At 45.3% G+C, this 26,144-nt stretch overlaps 1 protein-coding gene across 6 annotated transcripts; it reads left to right on the forward strand.

Annotated features, from left to right (window-relative positions):
• TMEM201 (transmembrane protein 201) lies at positions 625-26,093 on the forward strand. Of its 6 annotated transcripts, none has more exons than XM_021417828.1 (11): positions 625-809; positions 5,807-5,930; positions 6,483-6,677; positions 7,185-7,361; positions 7,959-8,350; positions 8,837-9,040; positions 19,308-19,525; positions 19,827-19,898; positions 20,543-20,833; positions 21,296-21,427; positions 21,866-26,093. In XM_021417828.1, exons 1-11 carry the CDS (start codon positions 706-708, stop codon positions 21,961-21,963), a joined length of 2,007 nt encoding a protein of 668 aa, XP_021273503.1. In that variant the 5' UTR covers positions 625-705; the 3' UTR covers positions 21,964-26,093. The 6 variants fall into 6 exon arrangements, with proteins under 6 accessions (XP_021273503.1, XP_021273504.1, XP_021273505.1 ...); XM_021417829.1 differs by having other exon boundaries at positions 5,810-5,930; XM_021417830.1 differs by lacking the exon at positions 625-809 and adding an exon at positions 931-2,814.

Genomic DNA, 26,144 nt, shown 5'->3' on the forward strand with positions numbered 1-26,144 from the left:
AGCTCAGATCGGCAGGAAGGGTAGAGTGAGTGGAAGGGCTTCCCTGGAGGAGGTGGCTGTGATGGTGGGAGAGTGCATCCCGGTGAAGAGCTTGTTCTCTTGAAATCTCTCTTATTTCTTTATTGGTTCCACTTTCATAATTCTCTGAGCCGCTATTTTACTTTCCTCGCCTGCCTCAAAACCACGTATCGATGTAAACGGCAATTCTCCGCCATTTCCCGTGAACCCCTACTTTCCACCGCGTGAGAGGCCCCGGGGAGACGATCCTTTCTTTAGGAAGCCTTTCTCCAGGCCCGGGCCTGCAGCCGGGCCGGGCTGCGGCTGCCGCAGCCTTCCTGCAGAGGGTGCTCGCTGCGGCAGGCCCGGCACCTCGAACCCCGCGCGTCACTTCAGAACGAGAGGAAAGCAAAAAAGGAGAGCGGGCAGCCCCGGGCGCGGGGCCAGGCACGACCGCCCCGCCGCCCCCCGGAACGGCCGGGAGCCCGGCGGCCGCCCCCGCCCCCGCGGCCACGATCTCGGCCTTTGCGGCGCTGACTCACGGCGCCGCCGCCGCACGACTCCGGCCTTTCACGCCGCGCCGTGACTCACGGCGCCCGCCCCCGGGCGGCCGGAGGGGCGGAGCGGCGGCGGCGGGGGGGCGGCCGAGCCGCGTACAAAGCGGCGCCGCCGAGGTCACAGCGGCGGTGGCGGCGGCGGGGGAGCGGAATGGAGGGAGCCGGGGCGCTGCTGGCCCGCTGCCCCGCCGCCGGGCTGGGCGTCACGGTGTGCGCCGCCGCCGCCGGGCTGCTGCTGTACCGCATCGCGCGGAGGTACGGGCCGGACGGAGCGGCGGGCGGCGGCCGGATGCCGGATGCGGGCCCGGCGGCGGGAAGGCTCCGCGCGGGGCGGCGGCACGAGGGCCTCGTGGGCCGGGGAGGCGGCGGGAGGGGGGGGGGTTCGGGGAAAGGGTCCTCGGCTGCACCCGCGGCTCGCCCGGAACGGCGGGCGGTGAGGGGCTGGGCGCGTTTTTGCCGCGTTCCTTGGAATTGTTCTGTGCCTTTGTGTTCCGGCGCCGATCGTCGAGGACTTGGCTGCCGTGGGAGTTGCGCTTTAAAAAATATTCCGAACGTCTTTCCTTCCTCCAGGACGTAGTGGCCGTGTGGCGAGGATCGCTGGAGTCCCGGCATTGGGTTTGGTCGCTAAGGCGCTTCTGGTGCTCGGGACGAGGAGAGTGGTTTGCTTCTTGTGGGAGCCGCTCTGAGGTGCAGCGCTTTCCGAGCACAGGAGAGTGATTGCGGGGGGAGCAGTGCAGGGGTGCTGCGGGTAGCAGGGCGCTGTGCGGGGCTGCAGGTATGGAAGTCGGAATTATTTAGTGACCGTGATTCTGTAGTCGTTTGGTTCTAATTTGCGTTCAGTATTTCTGAGCTTAGGGCAAATTTAAACAGATCAGTTAAAAAACAAAGTTTGAAAAGCATCTAGAGAGAGTTCAGGGTACAGATGTAAGCGTAAAGCTTAATTCTGCAGACGGTAATCTAGAACAGCTGGAATGTGGGAATATATGGGATAAGAGGCATGTTAGACCGTGTAACAGAACAGGCTTGAGCAGTCTGTTCATCAGCTGAGTGCTCCTGGGGTGAAGGGCAGCCCCGCGGGCTCGTGGTGTTGAGGTTCCATCAGGTTTATGCTTCAAAACAGAAGCATGCTTCTATATTCACAACAAAAGGCCTCAGATCTGCTCTACAGCGTTTGCAGTTTATATGAGCACGTAAACCATCAGTGGTACGTTAGCCTCTATACAGGTATTGAGGTATTGGTACTTCTGTGGCATATTTAATAAAGAACTAGTGGCCTAAAGCAATGTGAAGTGAAGCAGCTAGATAGCGTGGCTTTGACCCTGCTGATGCTAACGTGTCCTTTGAGGCAAGAGATGGAATTTGTTTTGCTTAAGTTTGTCAAAAAGTCTCTGGAATGGAAAGCATTTCTTACCAAGTCCTTGTGAAACTGTAAATGGTTCCAGCACGTGATGCTGGTAATTCTTTAGGGCTCTGTGTTTATGTTTTTCAATACTGTTCCAGTATTACCTATCTCACTTCTTTGTCTTAGTTAAACGAGTCCTCTAGAGTCAGCAGGGTAGCAGCTTCATAGAGGACTTCATAGGAGACACAGGGATCCAGACTGACATGGTGCTGCCTTTGCTGTTAGTGTTATGATACAGCTCAGTTCCATTTGCAGAGCAAGTAAATGCTAGATAGGTAAGCACAAGGTGACTTTTCACAATGGCTTCAGCTCCTGTAGAAAGGGAAATAAATCTGAACAACCTAGTGCAAAGCAGTGCTGGGATAACCCTTAACGTGTAGTTACACTGCTGTAATTATGGCAGCATCCTACATGGTTGGTTTTTTTTTTTTTTTTTTTACCAAGGTGGAAAAGGATTTGATGTATGCCCAGATACGCAGAGCAACTCCTTAAACTTCACAAGTTTGGGCCAGAAAGGAAAAGTGATGTGTTTGTGGTCTTCCTCTGAGGTCCCACCATTGCTATTGACTTGTTAGGTGTTCTTGGAAGTCCACTGCTGAGTTCAGACCTGCAACTGTAGCCATTTCTCCTTCATTTCTTGTGCCCCTCCTGATTGTTGGCTACTGTCTTGTTGCCAGGACCAATAGAGAGTGCCCTGTGAGGGTCTCTTTTTTGGGGCTATTCAGGTTGGTGGTGGCAGAGGCTGCTCATAGGAGCCATCACTTGAATACCTGCTGGAATCTAGACAGCTGGGATGCTTCTCACAATGGGTCTGCCCTGGAAGACCCCTTTTGACAGCACAACTTGGAATTACAGCAGGTCAGTGAGTGGCACCCAGAAGCTGAGCTTCCCTGACTGTGAGCTGAACACAGCATCGTTTTCATTGATACAAAAAGCTTACGTGTACAAAGCAGTCCAAACCTGGCGATTTTTCTGCCTTGTTAGTGTGTGTGCTACTAGATTTAAAGTTGGTACAGCAAACCAGCTGGGAATGGAATCTCTGTGCAGCAATTCAATTGCTGCTTGCTGCTCACGTTTAATTTTGCAGGATGGCTCTTCTGTCCAGGGAAGCTAATTCACGTTAGTGCAGTGTTAGATTATAAACTCCTTGCAGATGGCTTTCCTGCTGTTCTGTAAAGAATTGAGCACCTGGTAGATTCTTATATAGGTTTTGCACTGTCTGTCTTCTCATAACTCTGAGAGTACGTGTCTGAGTTCAGAACCAATGTACGCTCTAGCTTATGATGCTCAGTCACTGCGTGAATGTAGTGAAGGTGTGGATAGTTGAACATCTTTCAGTCTGTGTTTGAGAGTCGTGCTCTTTTTCTTTTCATTTTTAAAGTCCTGCCCGGGTGCTGGAAAATTAGCACCCCAGCTGTGTGTTCTTGCCTCAGATGACCTTTTTTCTTCTTTCTGTATCCAGATTTTTTAAATTATTTTTATTTTTTTCCTCACTTGTTTCTATGGCAACAGATTATAAGCTCACAAAAGGGAGGATTATTGCTTTTTATCCTAAATAATCTCGGATGTAGCAATTTCTTTTGCATACATTGTGTGAGTGAATGGCAGCTACTTAACCCTTGGTATCACATCCTTAGCCTGGAGTGTGAGAAGAGGAATCCTGTTTGGTAAAGCTGGAAGGGTCTTGAGTACGTTAACAGTTCAAGTCGTGCTTTACTACTTTTTTCTGCTTTCCACCTCTGTGTTATCCATGAATTTAGTGCTTCTGTCCATTCCATCATGTCACAGAAGAGGGAAGTAGATGGAGGCTGAAGTACAGCATCTCTTATTTTCACCAGTGCCAGAGGATAGCTCAACAGCAGGATGGAAGGGATTGAAGCACTTTGCTCCAGTGCCTCTGTTAGTTCAAGGAGCTGTGCAGTGACCTACATCTGAGGATGGAATTTAGGTTGTGCTTGCTGTCAAAGTCTATGCTCAAGGCACAGCAGGATTTGTATGAGGCTAGCATGCTAAATCCTACGCATTATACTTTGACAACTTTTACACTTAAGGTAGTGAGATGAAACCAGCACCACTAGGCGTTGCAGTCCATCTGTCGCATGGCTGTTTTTACCTGGATCTCAGGTAGTGATAGCTCAAGGGTAACTTGGACTAGCCTCTTAATTTTCTGTTTTGTTTAAACTTTTCTTTTTCTCCTTTCTCACGCCTGTCAGCTTCAGTGGTTGTATTTTTATCTCAGATCGCGTACTGTTTTGAGCCCCCTTGGCAATGAAGCAAAGAATTGAGCGGAGAACACTGATCTTAGGAGGGGCGTGGGTGTACACATCTATTTTGAGAAGAGAATCTGCCACCCTAGTAGCTCCAGCCATTTCTTTTCAGCATCTGGCAGGGAATCCTCTGTGCACTCTGGCTTTGTGCGCTTCTATTTGGTGCTTCATTTCAAGTTTATCCTTGTCATTCATACTTAAACAGGAGGCCCAAGCATAGTTCAAGGATTTGATGTTTTACAAACCAATTTTGGAAACGTGGTCTATGGAAATGGGAGTTGGGAAGAATCTTAATTATAGGCATCCAGCTGCAAAGGTGATTGCTGTGATAAAAGCCTGTGCAACTAAGGGGAGAACCACCTACCGATGTGGTTGCAGGGTGCCACGTGACGTTTCTTCAGCATCAGGTGTTTCACTGTTGCTCTAGTTGTTTGATGTTTGCCCAGCAGCTCTGCCCCTTTGGGCGCAGATCACTGTGTGGGGTCCTCTTTTTTTTCTGACTGGGCCGACTTTTAGCAGCCATTCACCTGTCACAGCAGTGTATTTATGTGCATGCCCTAGATGGACACTCTCCTGAGAAGCCGTCTGGCTCTCATAGCTTGGCGAAGCTGAGCAGCAGCTGGACCTGTCTGTCTGCACGGTCACCAAGGCCGGTCCCTGCTTGGGCTCTGCCTGAGCAGCTGCTCTCCCTTGGAGGTGTGACTGTGGCTGGTTATGATTAAGCCCAGACAGCTGGCCTGTGTTGGTGTGAAGCTTCCTCTTGGATATTGCTCCAGGTTTGAAGACAAATGCAGAGCTTCTTTCTTGAGCAGGCAGGGTCAAGGGCCAGCTTACTGAAGTTTTTTGTTCAAATGTTTGTCAAAGCCTGCTCTAATGGCATCATGTTGCAGCTGTTTCTCTTGCAGTGACTATTAAAAAAAAAACAAAAACAAAACAAGGGGTTTATGGTCCACATGATTAGTCTTCATCTCTTCAGTTCCAGTATGTAAAAATTGGGGAAGGCCTGATGATTCCTCAGTTCCTTCTTACTTAGCTAGAGCTGTTAGAAGAAACAGCTATTTACAGTGCCTGAACCTTGGACTAATTTGATATGCACTTGTCCTTGAAAAATTCCTTAATAATCAAGGCAGGTAGCTCTGTAACAGTGAGCTCACTTCCTAGGTTTCTGAAAACCATCCCACGCTGTTTTTATGGACCGTTCCCAGGATCTTGTATATTAAACAGGTATTCTGCTGTACCCTTCATGAGTATGAATGCTGGTGATTATGAACGTGACTTCTACTCCCAAATATACCTCTGGAAAAACTAGTGAAGTGGTTTATTCACAAGGTCGTTATTGAAGTCCTGGCATGTCCATGGTACTAGCACAAAGAAATATTAGCATCAGGCAGGAATTTATTTCTACTCTAATTGTCCTTCTTTTCATTGCTAAAAGAACTACTGTGAGTCAGACGGTTAAACGTACTGAATGGGAAGATTGGCTGTTATGCCAGGCTCTCTTATGGTTCCCTGTTTGAAAACCATCGCTTTTCCTTCACATCAGCCAGATTTGATGCTGGTGCCTGACACGTTTCTGTTCCTAGCAGGAAGAAGCCCACACATGTGACAGTGAACTGCTGGTTTTGTAATCAGGACACGGTGGTGCCATATGGGAATCGCAACTGCTGGGATTGCCCCAACTGCGAGCAGTACAACGGCTTCCAGGAGGTACTGTGCTGAGTTGCCTGGAGGGTGGCTGGGGAGGTGTGTGCTCTGTGGCTGAATATCCAGCAGTGTGACAGCTGGTGGCTCTGTGCTGAGCACCTGCAGTCAGCTGCTGAGTGCACTTGTTCACATTTGAGAGAGCGTCTGTGTGTACAGGGATGTGCTGGCATGGAGCGGTAATGTCAAGACCCTCTTTGCCCTTTGAAGCAAGGGGAGAAAATTTGTCATTTTCGCCAATATATCTGAAGGATTTTTTTTTTTAAAAAAAAAGAATAATTATTCTTTTGTATTTTGGAATAGATTAATTGTGTCACGTAGGGTGTCAAACAAGGCCTTTCTTAAACCAAAAGCCAACAACTACTTATTGTAGATGTATAGAACAGCAGATGAGGAGAAATCTGGAGTGTTTTATCTCTTTTTCCACTTGTTCTTTCTGTTACTTCAGTATGAAGTACAGAGCTTGGAGGATTTTGTTGTCAGCTAGAGAATACCTAACTTCAATTTTTATGGTCTCACTTTTGTTTTCCCTCCTGGTTTCTTTTTGATTCTTTTCAGAATGGAGACTACAACAAGCCCATCCCCGCTCAGTACATGGAACACCTTAACCATGTTGTTTCAGGTGCTACAACTTTCTGTGATCCCACCAAACCACAGCAGTGGGTGAGCAGCCAAATTTTGCTTTGTAAGAAATGCAACAACCATCAAACTACAAAGATCAAACAGCTTGCTTCATTCTCACCAAGGGAGGAGGTAAGTCTTGGGTAGGGACTGGCATCATGGAAGAATGTTTGTCCAGTGCTTTCCATGTGGCAGGGCCGTGGGTCTTTTGTGGCCCCTCCTTTATAGAATCATAGAGTGGCTTGGGTTAGAAGGGACCTTAAGGACCAGCCCCCCTGCTGTGTGCTTTGCTGAAGGAGCTAGTCTAGTTTTCTGTCTCATCATCTGTGTTCATGAGATCTGAACAAAGATGACAAAACTGGCTACAGAAAAATTGGCCGCAAGTTGAGCATTCTCATAAGAACAATAGAAATCTTCTCTGAGTGCTGTATGTGTCTCTTCTGGTATGTGGAGGCTGGATGAGCTACATGGGAAGCTGGTTGTATGGTTTGCTTCCAGCTTAGTCATTCTTCAGGTCTAGTTTCAGGATTGTTTTTCTGGAGACTGGAAGCGTGTCTCATTCATGTGTCAGTAGTGAGCATGGTAACTGGTAAGGGATCTGCAGTTCTCACCTACTTGTTTGTTTTTTCCTACCATCAGGGCAAATATGATGAGGAGATAGAGGTGTATAAGCACCATCTGGAGCAGACCTACAAACTGTGTCGCCCATGCCAGGCTGCTGTGGAATATTACATAAAGCATCAGAATCGGCAGCTGCGGGCGCTGCTGCTCAGCCACCACTTCAAACGCCGTGAGACAGACAAGACCTATACTCAGGTAAGTTGCAGGAGAGGGGAGAGAATTTAGGGGAAATTACAGAGAACTCAGTGCCTCTGCACCTGGATTTATAGCTGGGGGATATATCAATGCTGGTGGCTGCCATGGGGCTTTCTAAATCTGAGACCGTGGGTCCATGGCAGAAGTTTAGAAAAATGTGGAATAGTTTGTGCAGATACTCCCTGTTGCTAATTTGATCTTTCTGTCTTGTTAGTGTCATTTAGGAGACTGCCAGAAACGTAGTCATGAAAGAGTGGAAGGAGAACGGTGGGACGGACAGAAAAGGGGAGATAGGGAAGCTAGTTCATGAGTACACTGCAGCAAACTACAAAGTTCAGGAAAAAAGAAATAAGTATGATGGGAGGTGATTTATGACCTCTTTCACTCAGTGCCCAGCAGACCTTGGCTTCTGTTCATGGCTCTGTTCTTTGCTATCCTACCATGTCCCATGCAGTATCAGTCCAGTACAGAGACAGACATGGACTTGGGCAGTACTGTCCAGTAAGCCATACAGTCTGAGTAAAGCACCATTTCAAAACCTTACTACCTTTTTTTTTTTTTCAGCTTCTGACAATAAGTTTATCTCTTCTTCTGCAGAATTTGTGTTCATCTTCGTCCGCTACTTCCATAACTACACCAGCTCAGGTGATATTTCTGCGGTTCTTGGCCTTCCTCAGCTGCGCGTTCCTGGTTCTCTTGGCCTTGTATGGGTCAGGCGACCCCTTCTCACTCAATGCTGCAGTCCCTGCTCCCGTCTCTTCTAGTCCAGCATCTGTTCAGAACAGGACTGGCACGAGCTCGCATGCAGACTTGGGAAATGACACTTCCATGGCAGTGGCAGGCTGGCGGGAGCTGCTCCACCTGCTCCCAGAACAGATGGTGGAGAACCTGAGCACTGCATGGGATTACGGGAAGAATCATCAGATGGCAGTCGCTGTGCTTGGGTTGTTCACCTGCCTGCTAGCAATGTTCTTGGCTGGGCGGATCAGGTGGGTGTGCTTTTTACTTCTGTTCCAATTCAAGAAAAACTGTGTTGGCAGTTCTGTCTTGACTCAGTGAGAAATGGGGCAGCCTCAGAATGGCAAACATGGTAATAGTACTGGGTGGCACTGTTCTCCATGTTATTCTTTGGATTTCTAGGGACCTGAACAGCAGAACTTACTTTGTTTCTATGCCTTGATTCATTCAATTTAAGATGGAATTACAGTGAATGGAAAGTTCCCAGTGCAACTGTGTAATCTGTTGGAGAGTAAAACTAATTCCCTAGGGTGCTTAACGCAGCAGTGGGAAAGGCTGGTGATGGTACAACCACAGCATGTAGCCTGCTCAGTCTTTGAACTTTCCCCCCTTTTTCACTAGCTTTTCCCTTCCCACCCCTTCCTCACAGCTAAGGGATGGGGTTTGTTGAAGTTTCATCTCTTACCTCGTGTCTTCACTGGTTGTTTTTTTGTTTGTTTTGTTTTTTGACGTTGCAGGCTCCGGAGAATCGATGCATTTGCTTCAGTCTTGTGGTTCATAGTGATGAGCCTGCATTTAGCTGAGAGGTACCTGAAAACGGAAACACCCAGCTGGCTAGACACGGCCAAATTTGGCACCACGTCCCTGTGCTGCTTGGTGGGCTTCACTGCAGCAGTGGCAACGCGGAAATCAACGGGCCAGCGGAGATACCGGCCCCGAAGGTCAGAGCCAGAGCAGTGACGCTGGGGGAAGGAGGAAAAAAGCCTTATGAACTCTGTGCGACTGGTGCTTCTCTCTCCTCCTTTTATTTTCCCTCCCTTTTATTATTATTATTATTTTTAATTAGAAAAGCAGTGAAGATCTTTTCTTCTTTTATATATATAAAAATTTTTTTCCTGCCATCCTTGCTTCCCACTGTGCTAGCTTCTTGGAGCATTCCCACTGCTGGTGCTAGCCAAGGAAGCTTCTCCTGCTGCATCCATTCTCCCTTCCTTCTGAATCCTACGTCAGCAGTGCAAATATCCAACCTTCCCAAAGCCAGTTCTTCCAGCAACTGCTTCACAAACTGCTCCGTAAATGCAGACTCCTTCCCCTTCTGCTTCTCCAGCCAAAGAGATTCTGGCTTCTCCTGTCCTTCTGGTTCTTCTCACTGCCTGTCCATCCTTAGCCAGTCACAGAGGAGTCCTCTTCCTTGATCCTCCATGGGGCCTGGGCCACATTCAATTTCCTAATGGTGCTGGTTGTTTTAATTTCAAACTGATGGAAACTTGCCTCTGGATTCTGAGTCCTCCTGGCGTGTGCTGTAGTAACACTGCATGGTGTGCAGGCATGCGAGGAGGGGACGCGCGTAGTCCATAACATTGTTCTTCTTGCCTTCCACCGTGTAGCATCACTTAACTGCATGCTGCCTCGCTCTGCCATTCTCCTGGGACTCCTATCTTAAATGGGAAGGAGTCTTGAAGTCCTTTTGACTGGAATGTCAGTAATTTGTTTTTAAGGGTGCTTTAAAATGTTATGTAGCTCAGAGTGTCTTACTTAGATATCTGAAAATATTTTAGGCTAAGTTTTCAGTTCTACCAGTGGCTGTTGTTTTCTCTGCTAGTTTTCTTTATTTGCTTGTTGGTTTTGTTGTGTTTTTGTTTTTGCTTTTTTTTTTTCCTTAAGAGGAGTATCTGTGTAAAAGCACAACTGGATAAAACCGTGTTCCTGCACTTCTGTAGCCTTAGAAAGGGAAGACATACGGTACCAGGAACTCTGTGCTGTGCTATATGACTGACTTTCATGGCACGTCACTACTTATCCAGTCAATGTTTTACTTAAAGAAATGCAGGTCCTTGAGAACCCAGGAGGACGTGCTGTTTTAAGGGGTGGGAGCTTCTGCTGCAGGACCACATAGCAATAGAAATGGATTATGTTTGTTACTGGAGGGAATTTGGGGTGTTTTAGTGGAAGCTGGCATTGGTACTAATGCACCTAAAGAGAGGGGCCTGGAAATTGTAACTTGTGAATTGACAGCCTGGCAGTCCTCTGCTGAAAGCTTGGTTGTCTGGGTTACTGCGTGCACAGGAAGAAGCTTGAGCCTGTTGGGTCCTTGTTGGGTGAGCAGGCTGATTATCTTGTGCAGTTTTTTGTAAGGCACTCCACTGGGTTTCCCATCTGAATTCAGGTCTTGCTGCTGGAGATGTGTTTTCTAGAGGAAATAGCACTGTTCCAGAAAATCTGCTGTTATATTCAGAATAGCAGGCAGAACATGCCATGGCTATGGTCTTATACGTCAGCTGGATGTCTTGATCTTCCTATGCATTAACTCTAAAATAATCAGAATGGAGCTCTCACTGTGAAATTTCTGCATCTTCCACTGAAAGGTCCAGATGCTCCTGGATCTTGGAGATGCTGGTGAAATGCTAAGAACATTACTTAAGGAAACAAAAGATATTTCATAGTTTTCATAGTTATTGTTCTTCAAGCCAGTATTCACTGTGAAAGCACAAATGTAGCACTAACAAAAAGCTCTCTAGAGGTCAGTTAACAATAAGCCAAGGGAGCTGAGTGTGTCATAGGCAGGTACAGCTCCTGGATGAAAGACTTTGTGCCTGTAACTTAGCAGCTGGTGTTGGAAGGGGACACAGAAACCTATTTCCCATGTGTGCTCTTCTTTGGAAATGTTTTTACTGGTGCCTTCAAACAACTGCAGTATCCACCTCCAAGCCAGCAGAATACCTTTCTCCATTTTGGTGCTCACAAATGATGCTGTTCAGGTGGCTGCTTATTTACTGTGCACAAAAGGGAACCAACACCTTCAAAGCCTGGTTCTGCCCTTCTGTTTCCTGGTGCTTATCAATCCTGACCCAGAAGGTTTGTCTTCCAACTCCCAAGTTCCAGTTTTCCTTGTTCCTGTCTCAGATTCCTAAAGTGCTAAATAACAAACACTATATCCCATTTTCCATGAGGACAATGGCTATTTGTTGAATTTAGAGAACTGTTTCTCTGAAGTAAATACCTAGAAAGACCCATGGGAGTTCATCAAAGCAGAAAAAAATCCTGAAATATTCCCAGTCCTCTGTACTGGGTTAGACTTCTCCAGTCACTCTGGCTCCTTTTTCTGGCTCTTAGGAGTTTTAGTAGGAAGTGTGCCTTAAAAATCCGGTGTCTGTTTTCTGTACAGGACCATGGGCTGCTCTGTCAGCTGGCGGAAAAAGGGAGCAATATTAAGAAAGACAGTAGTAGGCTGGTGGAAAGATAGGAAGTAGCAGGAAAAAGAAAAGCGTGTATTTTTGTAGATAGATGGCTTACCACTGTCTGCTCAGCCTTCCCTCTGGTGCAGTGATCACTACAATGTTTTCAGACCTTGAACACTCCTCACTGCAGCCGTCCTTCCAACACCGTTTTTCCTGCAGTCATCTTCTCTTGAAAGTGTCATGGACAAAGCCACTGAATGAAATGGACAGCGGAACCAAATCCAGTGCCAGCTCTGTCATTCTCTAAACAAGCTGCACAAAAGACACAGGTGACCTTGAGCTATTATTGAAATAAGGCCCCTGGGCTTTTTCCGCTCCCTTCTTTGTCTTCAGTATTTCCCAGTTCGCTCTATAAAATTAAATGGAAGCAAATACTTGTGTTTATGCTAAGTTGTGATTGTCCTGTGCGTTTGCATATAGAACTTAAATTGCAGGTTCCTTCTAGCATGTGAACTTGCAGGCTGCTGGTCTTGCAGAGGTAAGCAGTTTCCTCTCGCTGCTCTGCTGTGAGGTGTATCCAAATAGTGACAGGAATCATGTGTTTAGAAGGGAAAAAGGGGTGAGGTGAAGTAGCTGACAAGTTGTTAAAATATGTGGGAATGGTCACAGTAACATCGTGCCTGATTTCTGATGGCAATATCCTTTTCTGTCAAAAGAACAAAATTAATCTGAATCTTCTTGCCCTGTAGCAAGGAAACTTGGTGGCAGCACGCGAAGATGCTTGCCAGCCTCTTCAGAAATTGTACTTCCAAGAGCTGAAAGGACTGTATCAAATATCACTTGGTCCTATTTCTTGTGGCCCCATAAGCCTTCTGAGAAGCTGTTTTCTTCTTTTTAGCAGTATTTTAGTTTTTTCTTTCAGTTCAAGTATGCCCTGTATTTGCACTCTGGGTTCTGGCACTTCTTACACTCTTATTCGGTTGTTTTACATCATTCTTCTGTGCCTCATCTTTTCTCTTACTCTCTTGCCTTTTTTCCTGTGCAGTGCTGTGATGGGAGGTGCACACAAAATCCCTTGAGCAGGCGGTCAGTAGAACTGGGGGAAGGAATTGGGGTTTATACTGTGAAGCCCAAGTAATATTACTAAAAAAAATATTTGAGCTTAGCAAGTGCAAACCCATACCGAAAGAGTTAATAAATAAATAAATGCTTTTCATCTGGGAGTTACATTACCTGCAGTCTGCACTGCAAGCAAGACCTCAGTTTGTCTTCACTTTATGCAAATTAATACAAGTGAAGTATGCTTACAGGTTGCAGTAGTATTACATGTCAGAGCCAGAAAGCTGCTTCGTTCTGTGGCCTGCCTGTACAGCTGAAGCCTTGGTCTCTGTGGTGCTTTCTTCACCTTACAACTGGAGAATTTTTGGACTCCTAATTGGAAAACTTTTTTAAAGCAAAACAAAATAACAGATTTTGAAGTGTGACTCCTAATGCCAAAGAAGTTGTCTTTGCTTCAGACTTGAGCTTATTTTCCCACTTCTTGGTGCCTGAGCAAGTTGGTGCTGTTGCTGCTTCTAAAAACAACGAAAAACCTCAAAGCTGCAGAAACAAACGTGCAGCAATTGAATTTGTGGTCTCTTGGAGGCTCTCTTTTTGCCTTGCTTACGTGTTTTGTTGGGGCTGTTAGAATAGGAGGAGAGGGAAGCAAGGAGGAAAAGGGTGTTTGTTTTCCCAGAGGTCTGTAATATTAGATCTGCTAATATTAGATCTGTACCAGTTGTGTCCCTGGAGCTCCTCCTTTGACAGTTAGGTCTGAAGAAGATGATTTTCAGCTATTAGTATTTTACTGTTGACTCTTTCTGCAAAAAAAAAACCTAGTTAAGGAAACTATTGCTGCCTTTACTGACACTGTTCCTGCAGTACCTGGTTTCAATGCCAAATAGACTCTTCTAAATGATATGCCATGCTGTAGCTTCTGTAAGGAAGGTGCTTTGCCAATCTCGTGTTTTTGTCTTGGGGTTCAGTTAAGGAATAGCTCAGCAGTTAGATATGCCATCTGACTGTGACTGCTTGCTTTCCCCTTCAGGCTCCAGCAGAAGGAAGTGTATGCCAGCAGCTCAGTTATTCTGGTGCACGCCCCACATCTGAGCATGGTGTCACTGTCCTTGCAAGGCTGAGATGTTGATTTCTATGACACGTTTCCTTCTGCTGAGGGAAGTAAGAGCTACCAAAGGGCTGGTAACGTACAAAAAAACACTGACAAGAAATCATCCAGAACCACTTGCTTGGTGCTTTGAGCCTCTTATTTTCACTGAGAGGTATTTATATTTCAAGCTACAGAGAAACAGGTGGCAGGTGACCTGTGATCATGAGATACAGCTCATGGCCTAAGGGTTCTCCCAGCCATGCAGGCTAGAGGATGCCAGCACCATAACTCAGTAGTATTAGAGGATATTAGCCCCCAAAGCCTCTCATTTTAGGTGCTGCTTTTTGACACTGGCCTTACGCTATTGTCTGAACCAGAGGATGGGGACTACAGCGTGGAGCTGAGGTGGTGAGGAACTCTTAGTGGGTTTGTGCCTCACCTAAAATCAAACCTGCTCCAGCCTGACGTGGCTGACTTTCTTAGTTCTTACGGCGGCCGTGGCTGGCCTCCCAGCTCCAAAACACCTCGTGCTCTGCTCAGCAGAGTGAGATGCATGAAGGGGTCAAGGTGATTTTATTAAGTGCCTTTCCCTGGATGAACTTTTCGACAACGCTGCATTCCTCTGCTTCAGTGGAACTGTTGCAGCTGCATCTTGAGACAACAATGCCTGCACGTCTGCCAGGCTAGTGCTTTTGTCCTGCATTTACCACCAGTGAGTGTGGGTGCGAATATGAGGGGTTTGGGGCTATACTCTTGGATTTTCATTGACTCTGCAGACACTACGAGGGTTGAGGTGAGAACCCAAAGCTAGCAACTGAGTAAGTATCTCTGCTGCTGCTGCTTTTGGTCTTCCTGAAGCCCTCCCTGATATCTGTGCATGCAAACTGACCCCTTCCTGACTGTATACAATTTTAAATACCCTATATTTATATCCCATTCCTTTCTAATAACTTCTCCTTTCCCACATCTGTGTTTTGCATGCCCTAGTGAACTGAGCTTGGGTGTGTCAAAGGATGGGGACAAGAGAGGAATATAAAAATGGTGTAGTGATGTTTTATTTTAACTTCAGTATTTTTTGAGTAAGCTGAAATGATGTGAAGCTAATAATCATGCTTAAATACTGTAGAAGTCATATATGGATGTATTGTGGGCAAATTATTTATACTCATATAAATTGATCTAATTAATAGCTGGTTTCATTGCTCCAGACTGACTGCTTATGAAAGTGGGGAGCTGCAGAACATGGCTTTCAGTTTTAAATAGCTGCCATTGAATTTGTGTGATCTCGCATGTAACTTGTCAGATCTTTCCAGGTGTCCCATCACCTGCATGTACACCTAAGGCTTTGCTGAGACTTAGCAGATGCTCTCACACGAAAGGGGCAGTACTCAGTCCTGAAGTGTACCAAGAGTCATCCCCTGTAAAGCCTCATATGGGACCAAAGCTGTCAAGTGCGCGGGCAGGGGGGAGGTCCTGTGAACCTTCTCATCTTGCCAGCAAGTCTAGATTTTGTAGACATGGAATGTGCACACACCTTTGTGCCACCAGTCGGGGGGGAGCTCAAATTGGTGCCAAACATCCATCTGTATTCCAGAAGGTATCAGTGCAGGGCCTGGCAGCTGGAGTCTTTCAGCTACGGTTCATCCCTCCCTTTTCACCTAAAGCAGAGTGACTTGTAGGAGAAAACGGTTCTTAGTCTGAGCAGATGAAATTCCTAGGTCTGTTCTGGCATCAAAATCGTAATGTATTTGGGACCTGTGCATTCTCAACATTATTGTTCCTGCATCCCTGTTTTTTTTATTTGCCATATTGCTCTTTACTCCTGATTCTATCACCTTGACCAGAGGCGCAGGTTATGGAACTGACTGGTGGCTTGATGCAGTGCAGCAGAACAGACAAGTGACTGCGTGTCAGCCTACAGAAACTTGCTTATTTTGCAGCTAGCAATAAGCAAGGCAGCAGTGAGCTGCTTCTGCAGTCTGTGCAGCAGCACCCTTGCTGTCTGGAGAAAACTGTGCAGTTACACAGGGACAGTTCATAGGTAAATTATGGTGGGAACTTAATTCCATTTTACCTAATGATTGACAAGTGGTTCCCTGGCTGATTCCAGGCAAACCTGGATGCATACTGCAAGCAAGCTGCCTGTCAGTGCGAAGGGGCCCATCTCTAGCCCCATAGTTGTACCTGACCCATGCTCTCTCCCTATCTCTCTCTCTGTCCTGTGGGTGATGTGGTCTATCTGCAATTAAAATTTGAATTAAAAAGGCATGCTAGCTTTGGTAGGAGGGGGAGATATGGGGAGAGAGGAGGCTCTACTGGCGCGAGGTGCTTCTTCAGGACAGTGTACTGTCCCATACCATGTAATGCACTTCTTTAATTTTCTGTTGGTTTTTTTTTTTCCAAGTAACTGTGTAGAGGAGTTGTGCCCAGCTGTCTAGTAACTCTGTGATCATTGTAAACACTAATTAAGATACTGATTTTTGATGTTCTCAATACTAAGTTCTGAAATAAATGGCTTCCGAGCCCTATTTCCACAAACCATTTGACTCCAGAGCCTTTTTTTTTTCCCTTCTTCCTTTTTTGGTTACTTTTTCCCCACTTGCTAGAGCCACTTTTATCATGCACCCATGGCTTGGAGCAATGCAGTAATCTGAGAGCAAAGGACTGTGATCTGACTGCTTCCTGCCTTATTGACCCTCTTGATTTTCTTGCTTTATTTCATCTGCTTCCATCTCAGGCATGGAACTCCATCCTGTGACAGCACCCCTGTTTTTTAGCAGCATCTCTTGACACAACAGTAGCAAACACTAGAGAAAAGTGCATAGAGAAGGATAAGAGTTCTTGTGCATGTTGCAGGAATTTATTCAAAGCAGAGCAACACGTAAGCCATTCTTGGTCAGCCTTTAATCCTAAGGCGTTATGCTATCCTTAAGATTCTACAGCTCTTCTTTGCTAACTGGAAAAGTAGATTTCTGGATGATTAATTGGCTGCCCAGTGGATTGGACTGCACTATAACGTGTTGAGATTCGGAGTTGTTGAGTAGCAGAGGCTTTGTGGAAGTCCAATCCAAAAAGGTAAAAATGCTAGTGAAAATATTGTAGTTGTGAGTGGTGAATGATTGTCATGTATTCCACCCTCTTTACGTGGAAAGCAGCCAAAAGCCAGTAAGCCAGATTATGCTGTTCTCCTGAGCAGCAAGGTTGGATCCTTTTACACAAAAGCAGGAAGGGCACAAAGTTAGGAAAAAAGAGTGATGATGCTCCCAGGTGATGCTCTGATTTGACCTTTCATCGGCATTGCGAGTGGTAGATATTGCCGGTTCTGAGATGAGACATGTCATAGTTCTGACCTGCGCTTCTTACTTCCTTTCAAATTCCTTTTCCCTTTTGGAGGTCGATATGTCCATTTGCTGTTCATGTCTGTACGTGTGGTGAGGCAAATGTGTGTATGTGTGTGCACTAAAGGACTCTGCACGTTTGCGAAGCATGACACCCTTCCCAGGTCCTCTGGAACCTGAAGAGGTTGGGCACTTTCTGCTGCAAGATTGACGAGTTCCTAGCTGCTGTTAAAGGCATGGCCTGCTTGCAAGCACCAGGAGGCTGATTGGCTCAGATGTTGTTCAGCCTGATTAAGCTGGTCGGGATTGTTGATGTCTGCCTCGTACTAGCAGATAAGTAGTTTTATAAGATATTTTAAATTATGATCTTAAATCTCAACTGCTTCTTCTGCGTGCGCTAGCACTGTGTAATATTGCTGCATCACGTCTCTAATCTCTAAGAGAGAGTGGCACGTGCATAAATCATTTGACAGCACAAGACTCAGATAGACGTATTCCTCCGCTCCCTGTCTTACTACTGGCTTTTCTCTGACAGATGAAAAACCGTGTTTCTATTCTCATCTGTCTCAGTATTTTCATCAGAAGTGAGATTAAACCTCCAAATGTTGCAGTTTGATTTCAGGCTGCAAAGTCTGGTATCTGCACTTAAAAATGTATGTATATATTCACTTCATATTCTGTTAGTCCTTTGTCATTACTTGTTTGACAATAACTGTTTCTCACTGAAGAACGTTGCAGGAGATCCTCGAGGTATATTGCTCCAATTCTAGACTCTTTCATGTATGTCATTCAGTTGTTAAAAAATAAAACAAAGTTCCCATACTTTCAGCATTGCACCCTTAAAACACTCATTTAGAGAGTATGAGAACACAAGTGAGACTCGAAAGCAGATTCTGCTGCGGTAACGTGATCAGCAGAACTGCACACACAGAACTGCACACACGGGTACTGATGTTTGCAAGGAGGAATGGGAGGAAGGTAGAGAGAGGTGTCTTTTTGTGAGAGATGCTTCAGTTTGGGTTGATCCTTAAACTGTAAACCACCGCAGAGGTCCATAATGAAATCCGAGGATCGGAAGTTAATTGTAAAGTTTATTTGCATATAAGCTATATGCTGTGGCAGTTCTGGCTGCAATATCTGCATAAAATGCAATGTCCTGTCATATATTACCAGTAGAATAGAAGTCAGTGGTACTTAAAAACCAAGCCAGCTGATGCAGGTGTCTTTAAGTGCATTTTGTCGGTTCTCTCTCATCTTGTGTTCTCAGATTGGAAGCACTGTTTCACAGCTCCCTTCTTTCACTTGCAAAGAACTTACTGGAAACAAAGATCTAGGAATCCAGTTGCCATTATCATTGCCAATGTTAAATTTCTCCAGAGGCTGCGATAGAGATGGTGCTTTACACATTAGAAACAAGGCACTGTCTGGAGAGTATGCTGCAGCACAGTTCCCCCTGCATGCCTATGACAGTACATGTTTGTGGCTAATTACGATATATGGAGAAAGGAAAATTTAATGGCTTAGGCCTCAATTTAGGATTGGGAAATGCAGGTTTTTGTCTCTGTTCTACCATAGAGTTTTTAGGTGACCCTGGGCAAGTTACTTAGCTTCTTTTTGCTTCTCTTTCCTATCTGTAAAATGATGGTAATGAGGCCAACAGAAATACAACAAAGGCAAATGTATCAAAGGGGCTTGAATGTTAGTTTTAAGATGGAACTGTGCCTAAATCTTTATCTATTCATTAAAACACTCTTCACTATACTGCATTAGAGGTAAGGTACTGATTCTGGTTTGTAAAGACAAGCAGATAAATGCTTGTTTCCCACCGACAAGAAATGTCTAAGTGTGTTCTTTACGTACGCATATAGCAAATATCAGATGTAGTGTTATTGGTGTTCTGTGAATTTGGACTTTGTAAAGCATTCTGATGATTTATATCAGAGTGGTTTTCTCAGGGAGAAATCTAAGGACCTGAGATTCTAAACCGTCCCACCATTTATTCCAGCCTGTATATTCCTGCCCAATTTAAGTAAGGTTGAGCATTTCTTCCTTCCCAAGTTTCTAAGGTGTGGAAACATTCCCATAAACTCAAAGCATTCTGTATCTTGTACTCCTGCACTGAAAAGTTAATGCAAACCTAGTGACAAACCCAAATTTTCATACGCTGGAGACGCAAACACTGTTGTAGTTCTGGTCCAGAAAAATCCCACAAATTCTTTTCTGTTCTACTGAGGTTGTTGCATTCTGGCTCCCCTAGTTAGAATTGAGAGAGGGAATTACTGGAACGTTTTCATTCCTAAATGCTTGTCATGCCTGTCATTTACAGGTACTTCTCCGGGGATTCGTTTAGTCTTTTTCCCAATGGCACTGGGACTGGCTTCCCTTCCTCTACTACGTCTCTCTTTGTCCCAACACCACCCAGTATTCTCCAGCTGACAAACCAGCAGCTCTTCAGATCCCCACGCAGGACTTCTTCTTCCTCTCTTCCTGGACGTCTCAACAGGGCACTGTCTCTGGGTACCATCCCCTCCTTGGCCAGAGCAGGTAAGGCGGTGGAAAGAAGGAGCCCATTAAATAGATTTAGATTCTTTTCATTGCAGATATTTTAGGGGAGGATCACTTATTTTATTTTTGGAGACTGTTGGGCTGTTCCACTGCAGCTGGGAAAAGGTCATTATTCTGACTGTGGTATTTAGTCTGCTTAGAAAAATGGGGATGTTTTTCTTGCCTACACATAAAACCTCTCCTGAGGTTGATGACAAGATGATGCAGTTACCTTTTTCAAGGATAGTCCTCTGGTAGTTGAGCCATCTAGGCTCAAGCTCTTCTCATTTTTGCTTTTTAGATTCTGGCTACTTGTTCAGTGGAAGTCGACCGGCCTCGCAGTCATCGCAGTCCAAGGAATCTCCCACATCAGGTAATGCCATGAGGTGTTCTGAGCAAGCATCTCTGCAGGATTTGCAGTGGGTGGATTGACACATACGATCCCAGTTTAATTCTTTCCTCCCTGCTCACATCCCTGGGAAAATGTCGATGAAAATACTTCAGAGATAGTTCCAGCTAAGAGTGGGACTGCATTAAAATAAGATTCTGTATGTTTGGGATATTCTTCTCCCTGGGAAAGCTCCCACTGAAATCAGTGAGATGAAGCAAGGATCCCTTCCCTATTCTATGTATGAGCTGAGATTGCTTTGGAATGAGACTTTAAATTGTTCCTAGGGCATCTCTTCTGTTTTACTTTGCTTCTGTCGCCCACAGAACTGCTAATTTAGCTACCCTGTCTGCTCTGCCCTTTTGAACCCGTCTGTTGCACTCTTGACCCCAGATGGATCATGGGCTGCTTGTGCTGCTGCAAATGCAGCAAACTAGTATACGTCATCCTTGAACATACCAAAGTGTATGTGGAATTTGTCTAAGTTTTGCAATGTGAGAAATTGAATGAATAATGAATTCTAGTACAGGATATGTTTGTCGGTTGCAATTCCTGTTCTCTCTTCCTTAACAAAGAAAACTGCCTCTTTCATTGGGTTTATGATCTCTTCCGGGGTATTCCCATTTCAGAGCACTTCTCCCTGCTGTCAGCCAGCTGTGCTCCCTCCCGCATCCCCTCTCCAGCACCATCAGTGGCTGGCTCTGTGACTTCCAGCTCAGGTTCCTTGCGGTATCGCCGGCCACTCATCAGCCCTGCCCGACTGAACCTGAAAGGACAGAAGCTGCTGCTTTTCCCATCTCAGAATGAGGCCCTGCTCACCCCAACCAGCTCAGAGGCGCACACCCACTCAGACAGCAACATCTTCACAACTGAGCTGTCCTCGTTTCCAAAGAAGAACCTCAGCGAGCGGGGAACGCATGGTACGCTGGCACCCTGCTGCACTCTTGGAAATGCATTTGTAGGACAGATTTGGACTGCAAATGAAGTCATGCATCATCTAGGCCATACGGTAGATGGGAAACCTTTAGGAAAGACCCTGGTGGTGATGATTATTAGGCTACCAAAGCTCTCTTATGAATTCACTGGCCTGGAGAACCACTATTGTGCCAAAGCAGATTTTCTGTTCTCACTGGGTGGTGCCACAGGGATACTACTGCTTCTGCCCTTACCCTTGTTTGCTAAGTCCTCTAACTACAGTTCTGGTGATGCCGATATGGACAACTTATAAAACAAATTTGGCCTTTGTTTCCAGCTCCCATCTTCAATCTTTTCATGATTTTACCAGGCAAGCATTCATAACTCACGTCTACCTTTAGGCTGCTAAATTCTACCGCTTTTGACTTCTGCTGGTGCCTTCTGAATTTTTGTATCTCTTTTTGCAGATATGAGATCTGCTGTGGAAGGAGGCAGTATTTGCAGCAATAATTCCATCAAAAAGGAGGATCACTCATCACACTCATCTACCTGTGTGGTAGATACAACTACCAAAGGGGAAGATTTGGTAGGCTGGAGAGGTAAGCACAAGTCCCATGAGCACTTCAATGTGCCCATGAGGGCAACTGAGATCTTTTCTGTGGTAGAGCAGTGATCTGATCTTAAGGTCAAACAAATTAGTAGCAAAAATGGTTCCTCTCTGCTATCGTAAACTCTTAACAAGATTATTCCTGTTGTTTGGACCATTTGAAGAGTAGTGACAGCCAGAGTGCTCAACTGAGTCAGAAGGAAAGGGGTGGGGATGTGGGTGTTTCGAAGAGGGACAAGATGAATATAGAGCTAAGGAGTGCAGTGGAATCTTTCCTAACAGGAAAAGTGCTTCAGAAATTTCTGCTTACAGTGAAAACACTGCGCGAAGAGAGAATGCCGCGTATGTTCTCGGTTATTTATCTCATCAGTTCTGTTAACATCTCCTCCTACTCTTCCTTTCTCTCTTTGTATTGTCCTTTTCCACCAAGGTCATTTTGGTAACTCCGCTCTCCGAGGTCTGCTAGCAGTGAGTCTGACTCTCAATGCTATCTTCACATCAGCCTATGTCTACCGGAGCCTGCGCTGATTTGTGCCAACACTTCCTTTCTTACTGGTCCCACCTGCTTCTGAGAAGACTCCTTGACAAGATGAATTCAACCACGGTTTCATGTCTAATGGCTGTGCCACTGGTGCATGCTGTTGTTTTTTTTTGTTTTGTGTTTTTATAACAACTGTTTAGTCAGCTGTTGTGACAAGGAACCCTAGTGGCTGCTGCCATCATTTCCAGGTAGAACATATCACAGGATTGTCCCTGGAGGCAGTGAGCAGCACTCTTGGAAAGCCCTAGTTCTAAGCCAGAGGCTATTCAGATGTTCCATACTCCTTCTTTCAAACAGACTGACCTGAGACATGAGCCTGAAAAGGTGTAAGCTACACTGTAAGGAATGTCCCCTCAGCTATTCATCCTGACATACTAACCTCACGCTGATGGTGCTGTTAAAATGAGAATTAGAACAAATGAGCTGAAGAAGACACATGGCTTAGTAGTTGGTGCTGGGCTTTGTCTACATTAACAGGATTCCCAGCCTCCTTGGTCAGTGGTTCCTCTTTTCCCTTTCCTTTGGCACACTCTTCTCAATTATCAGTGAACTTTTCTTTGGTTGCCTTAAGCTTGCCTGATCACATTGGTGACTCTGACTGCTCTGTCATATTCTTGCATCTTATATGACCCTTGCTTCCACCTGGGCTCTGCCCTGAGGCCACTCTCACCAGCTGCCATTCTGGTCTTATTGGTTCCCAGAAACTTCTCCAACCAGTGCTGTTGTAGGGATGTACAAATCCAAAACAGAGATCCTTTTGTGGTTTGCATTAGAAAGAGGAAACCTAAATTTTGCTTTGTCCAGGAGACATTAATTCTGTTGTAATAAGAAAGGATCCCCACTTGAGGGGCTTTAGCTCCCAACTCCAGCTGCTGGTGTTTTCACTGAAGCAGGAGTGGCATATCTTGTTCTTGCTGTAAATTGCACGTATCTATTCTATTGGGAGGTATGTGAGTGGCTGTCTGATTGTATACATTTCTACATAAAACTGGCTCCTCAGTCTGATACTGGGATTTACAAAGTAATTATTTAAGATATTTCTTAATTAAATACCAAGGTGCTCTTAGTGAGAGATGCCAGAGCTGCTTCTGGACAGTTCAGCTTTCTGGAAAGATAGTTTTTCTAACCCAAAGAAAGTAGTGTTAGGTTTTCAAAAGCAGCTTATAATTTGAGTGCTTCCACTTCTGGGTGAGTCATCAGCATGGCTTAGAATTCAGGGGCCATTTAGAGTATCATGCTGAACACTCAAAATACTTTAATACACCGTAGGAAAAAAATAATGATCTTTATGCCTTGATTCTTAAATCCCATATACAGAGAGGAGAACTACCAACATGCCAAGGATACCTGGTGAAAAGAGAGCCAACTGACATTAGCTGTGTATTTTCTGAAACAGGACTCACACTGTTAAGAGTTTTTCTATTGTCTCTTCCTTTGGTCTCCTTTACCTCAAACATCCTTTCTCCTTCCATTCAGTTCATCCCATTGCCTTTTGTTTGCATCTTGAATTACAGTTAAGCTTCCTGTGTCTTCCTCTCAGTCCTGCTGCTGTTCCCATTATTGCACTCTTGCACATGCACAGAAACACAGCATATCTGTGCTGATAATTCTCTGTCCTGCCCTGAAATTCACACCTCAGAGTGATGATCACCCTTCCTTTCACTTAATTTTTTTTATTTGCATGTTTTATTAAGATCCCACCACAGCCTCACTTAGTACCTCACATGAGCTAGACCCTAATCAGCATGCCATATAACAAAGTGAGCAGGGCTTCACAGCTGGTGATTCAAGCTCTGAAAAATTAAATCTCTCTTTGTCTCTTCCATTTCTTCCTGCACTGTTTTAGCAGCCCGCTTCCAGCCACCGCTCCCCATCCTCCCTTGTTATTGCCTTCTCTGCCTCTTATGTGCAGAGGAGAGACCTCTGGCCACACACTCATTGAGAGACTGCAGAGACCTGACTGCCAGCACCCCTGTGCAAAGGTGTAGATCCAGGATAAATACCTGCAGCAGAAATAACTGGATGTGCTGCAGGTGGATGGTTAATTCTTTTGTAACTTGCATGAATTGTTACTTATAGCTGAACCTGCCCCACAACGTTGCTGTTACGAGCTTTTTATCCCCTTTATAAACTTGTGCAGGCTCCCACAAGCATGTGTATAGGCAAGATGCTAGCAGACCAACATACAAGCTTCTCCTTAGACCTGTGCTGTTTGCGTTTGATGTTGTCCTGGTGTGGTGTGTGACATCCCATTCGTGGATCCTTGTCCTGACTTCCAGCATACCCAGGGGCTGCCTATGCAGAGACAAGCCTGCCAGAAATACAGTGGTTTTGCTTGTTTTTATTATGCTGACAGAAGTGCACTGTGACTTCATGTATGCAAACTTCCTACTTTCACCTCCCAGTCTGCACTGAGTTCACTTACCATCACACTCACCTGGGGCCCAAGTCGGTCTCTGTCTCTACCAGACTGCAATATAGAAATTCCCCTCCTTTCCAGCAACCAAGGAGCTGCACCCTCTGAATGCACCTCATGTTGCCCATATTCCAGAGCAGGATCACTTTAAGCTGTCGCTGCACTTCTGAATCCACTCACTGAAGCTGTTCTTAGATGAGCATTTGGTGACCTTGTCCAAAGCAATATAAAGACTTTGGATTTTATTGCTGAAGAGGGAAGACAACCAACTTTTTCATTCTGGTGCTAGAATACTCTCCAGTGGTGCTTTCACAGATGTGAAGCCTTTGCTTGAGTAGTACACAAGAGTACATGTGTGTATGTGTGTGCGTGCATATGTATAAAAACATTCGGAGGGTTTCTTCATTTGGAAAGATCTGACCCCACGTTTGTCTTTAGATCGTTGGCCTTAATTTAGCTCCTGGATACTGCGTCTATCTTGCTGCTGTTTTCTGTATGAAGCTGGTTTGGAGGAAAGGAAAGATTGTCTGGTTCCCCTGTGAAATCTTGTTGACGGGTGATGTTGATCTTCACACAGTGTTGTTCGGGGGTGAAATTTTATTTTTCTAATATTTTTTCCTACTGTTAAAACTGTTGGAGTGTTTGGAACTGAAAAGATCGTTATGAAATGGACTGTCTGATAAAGATTTTAGTGTTACTTAATCAAAACCACAATTAATCTTAAGGTGGAACATAAATGAGCTCCATTTCCAGACCTTTTCCATTCTCTGCCTTCCTCAGAACGTGCCCGTGTACTCCTTTGGGTGTGGGCTCGTTTGTCATGTTATGAGGCTTGGTGAAGGCTTTTAATGACTATGTTGTTATGCATTAGGAAGAATTTGGATTCTAGAATCTTTGTTGCAGTTCTGCAGCCTGGGTGCAGTTTGGCAGATGCCATCACTATTGTACACATACCTGTTTGATGGGATAGATAGAACAAGTTGCTGATTTCTGAAAGTCATCGTATCTTCTACTTAAAAGCTTAGACATGAAGTTGGTCACCGTGGCAATGTGGAAAAACTGCTGGCATCCACGGGCCAGATTCACTGGAATTTTGCCTGTCTGCTCAAGCAACCAATTTGGCTTGTGAATGTTTTATTCTCACTGTCTCTTCTTGGGTAGTGGGAGCACCTGTAAACGCTGCTGAACTGACCGGGTTCCTTTAAACAAGGCAGCTGAAATGAAGGGCTTGTGTTGCCTGTGGATGCTGCTATATTTTTTTTCTTCCAAGTACCATTCCAGGAAATAACTATGGTCTTAACCTCTATCACAGCCATTTGTTAGAAGGCTAGAAAGGGCCAATTTGGCCAACAGAGTTCAACTTTAAATATATATATATTCACACACGCATATACGTGTGTGTGTGTATATATGTATGTGAACACATACACATGGCAGCAGAGGGCAATCATCATGGTTTTGAATGGAATTGATATCTCGAGAGGGTGTGGAGGACAACGTTGAGTCCTGAACCTTATTTCCTGTGGCAGAAATACTGTATGTCATGTACGTGTCCTTGTTCGGGGAGCTCTAACACTGTACAGTTTAGTTAAATTGTACTCCAGGGGGAGAAACTGTTCCTCGGAGGTTTTTAGTTCATGCTTTGTGTTTAAAGAGGAATATTTTTCTTTAAAAAATAAAAATGGAAAAATTTTCACCTTATGATGATTTTATTTCTTGGGGAGCGGAGTGTTGTGGGGGGGGGCGAGGGAG

The sequence above is a fragment of the Numida meleagris genome, chromosome 20, assembly GCF_002078875.1.
Source record: "Numida meleagris isolate 19003 breed g44 Domestic line chromosome 20, NumMel1.0, whole genome shotgun sequence".
Taxonomy (NCBI): Eukaryota; Metazoa; Chordata; class Aves; order Galliformes; family Numididae; genus Numida; species Numida meleagris.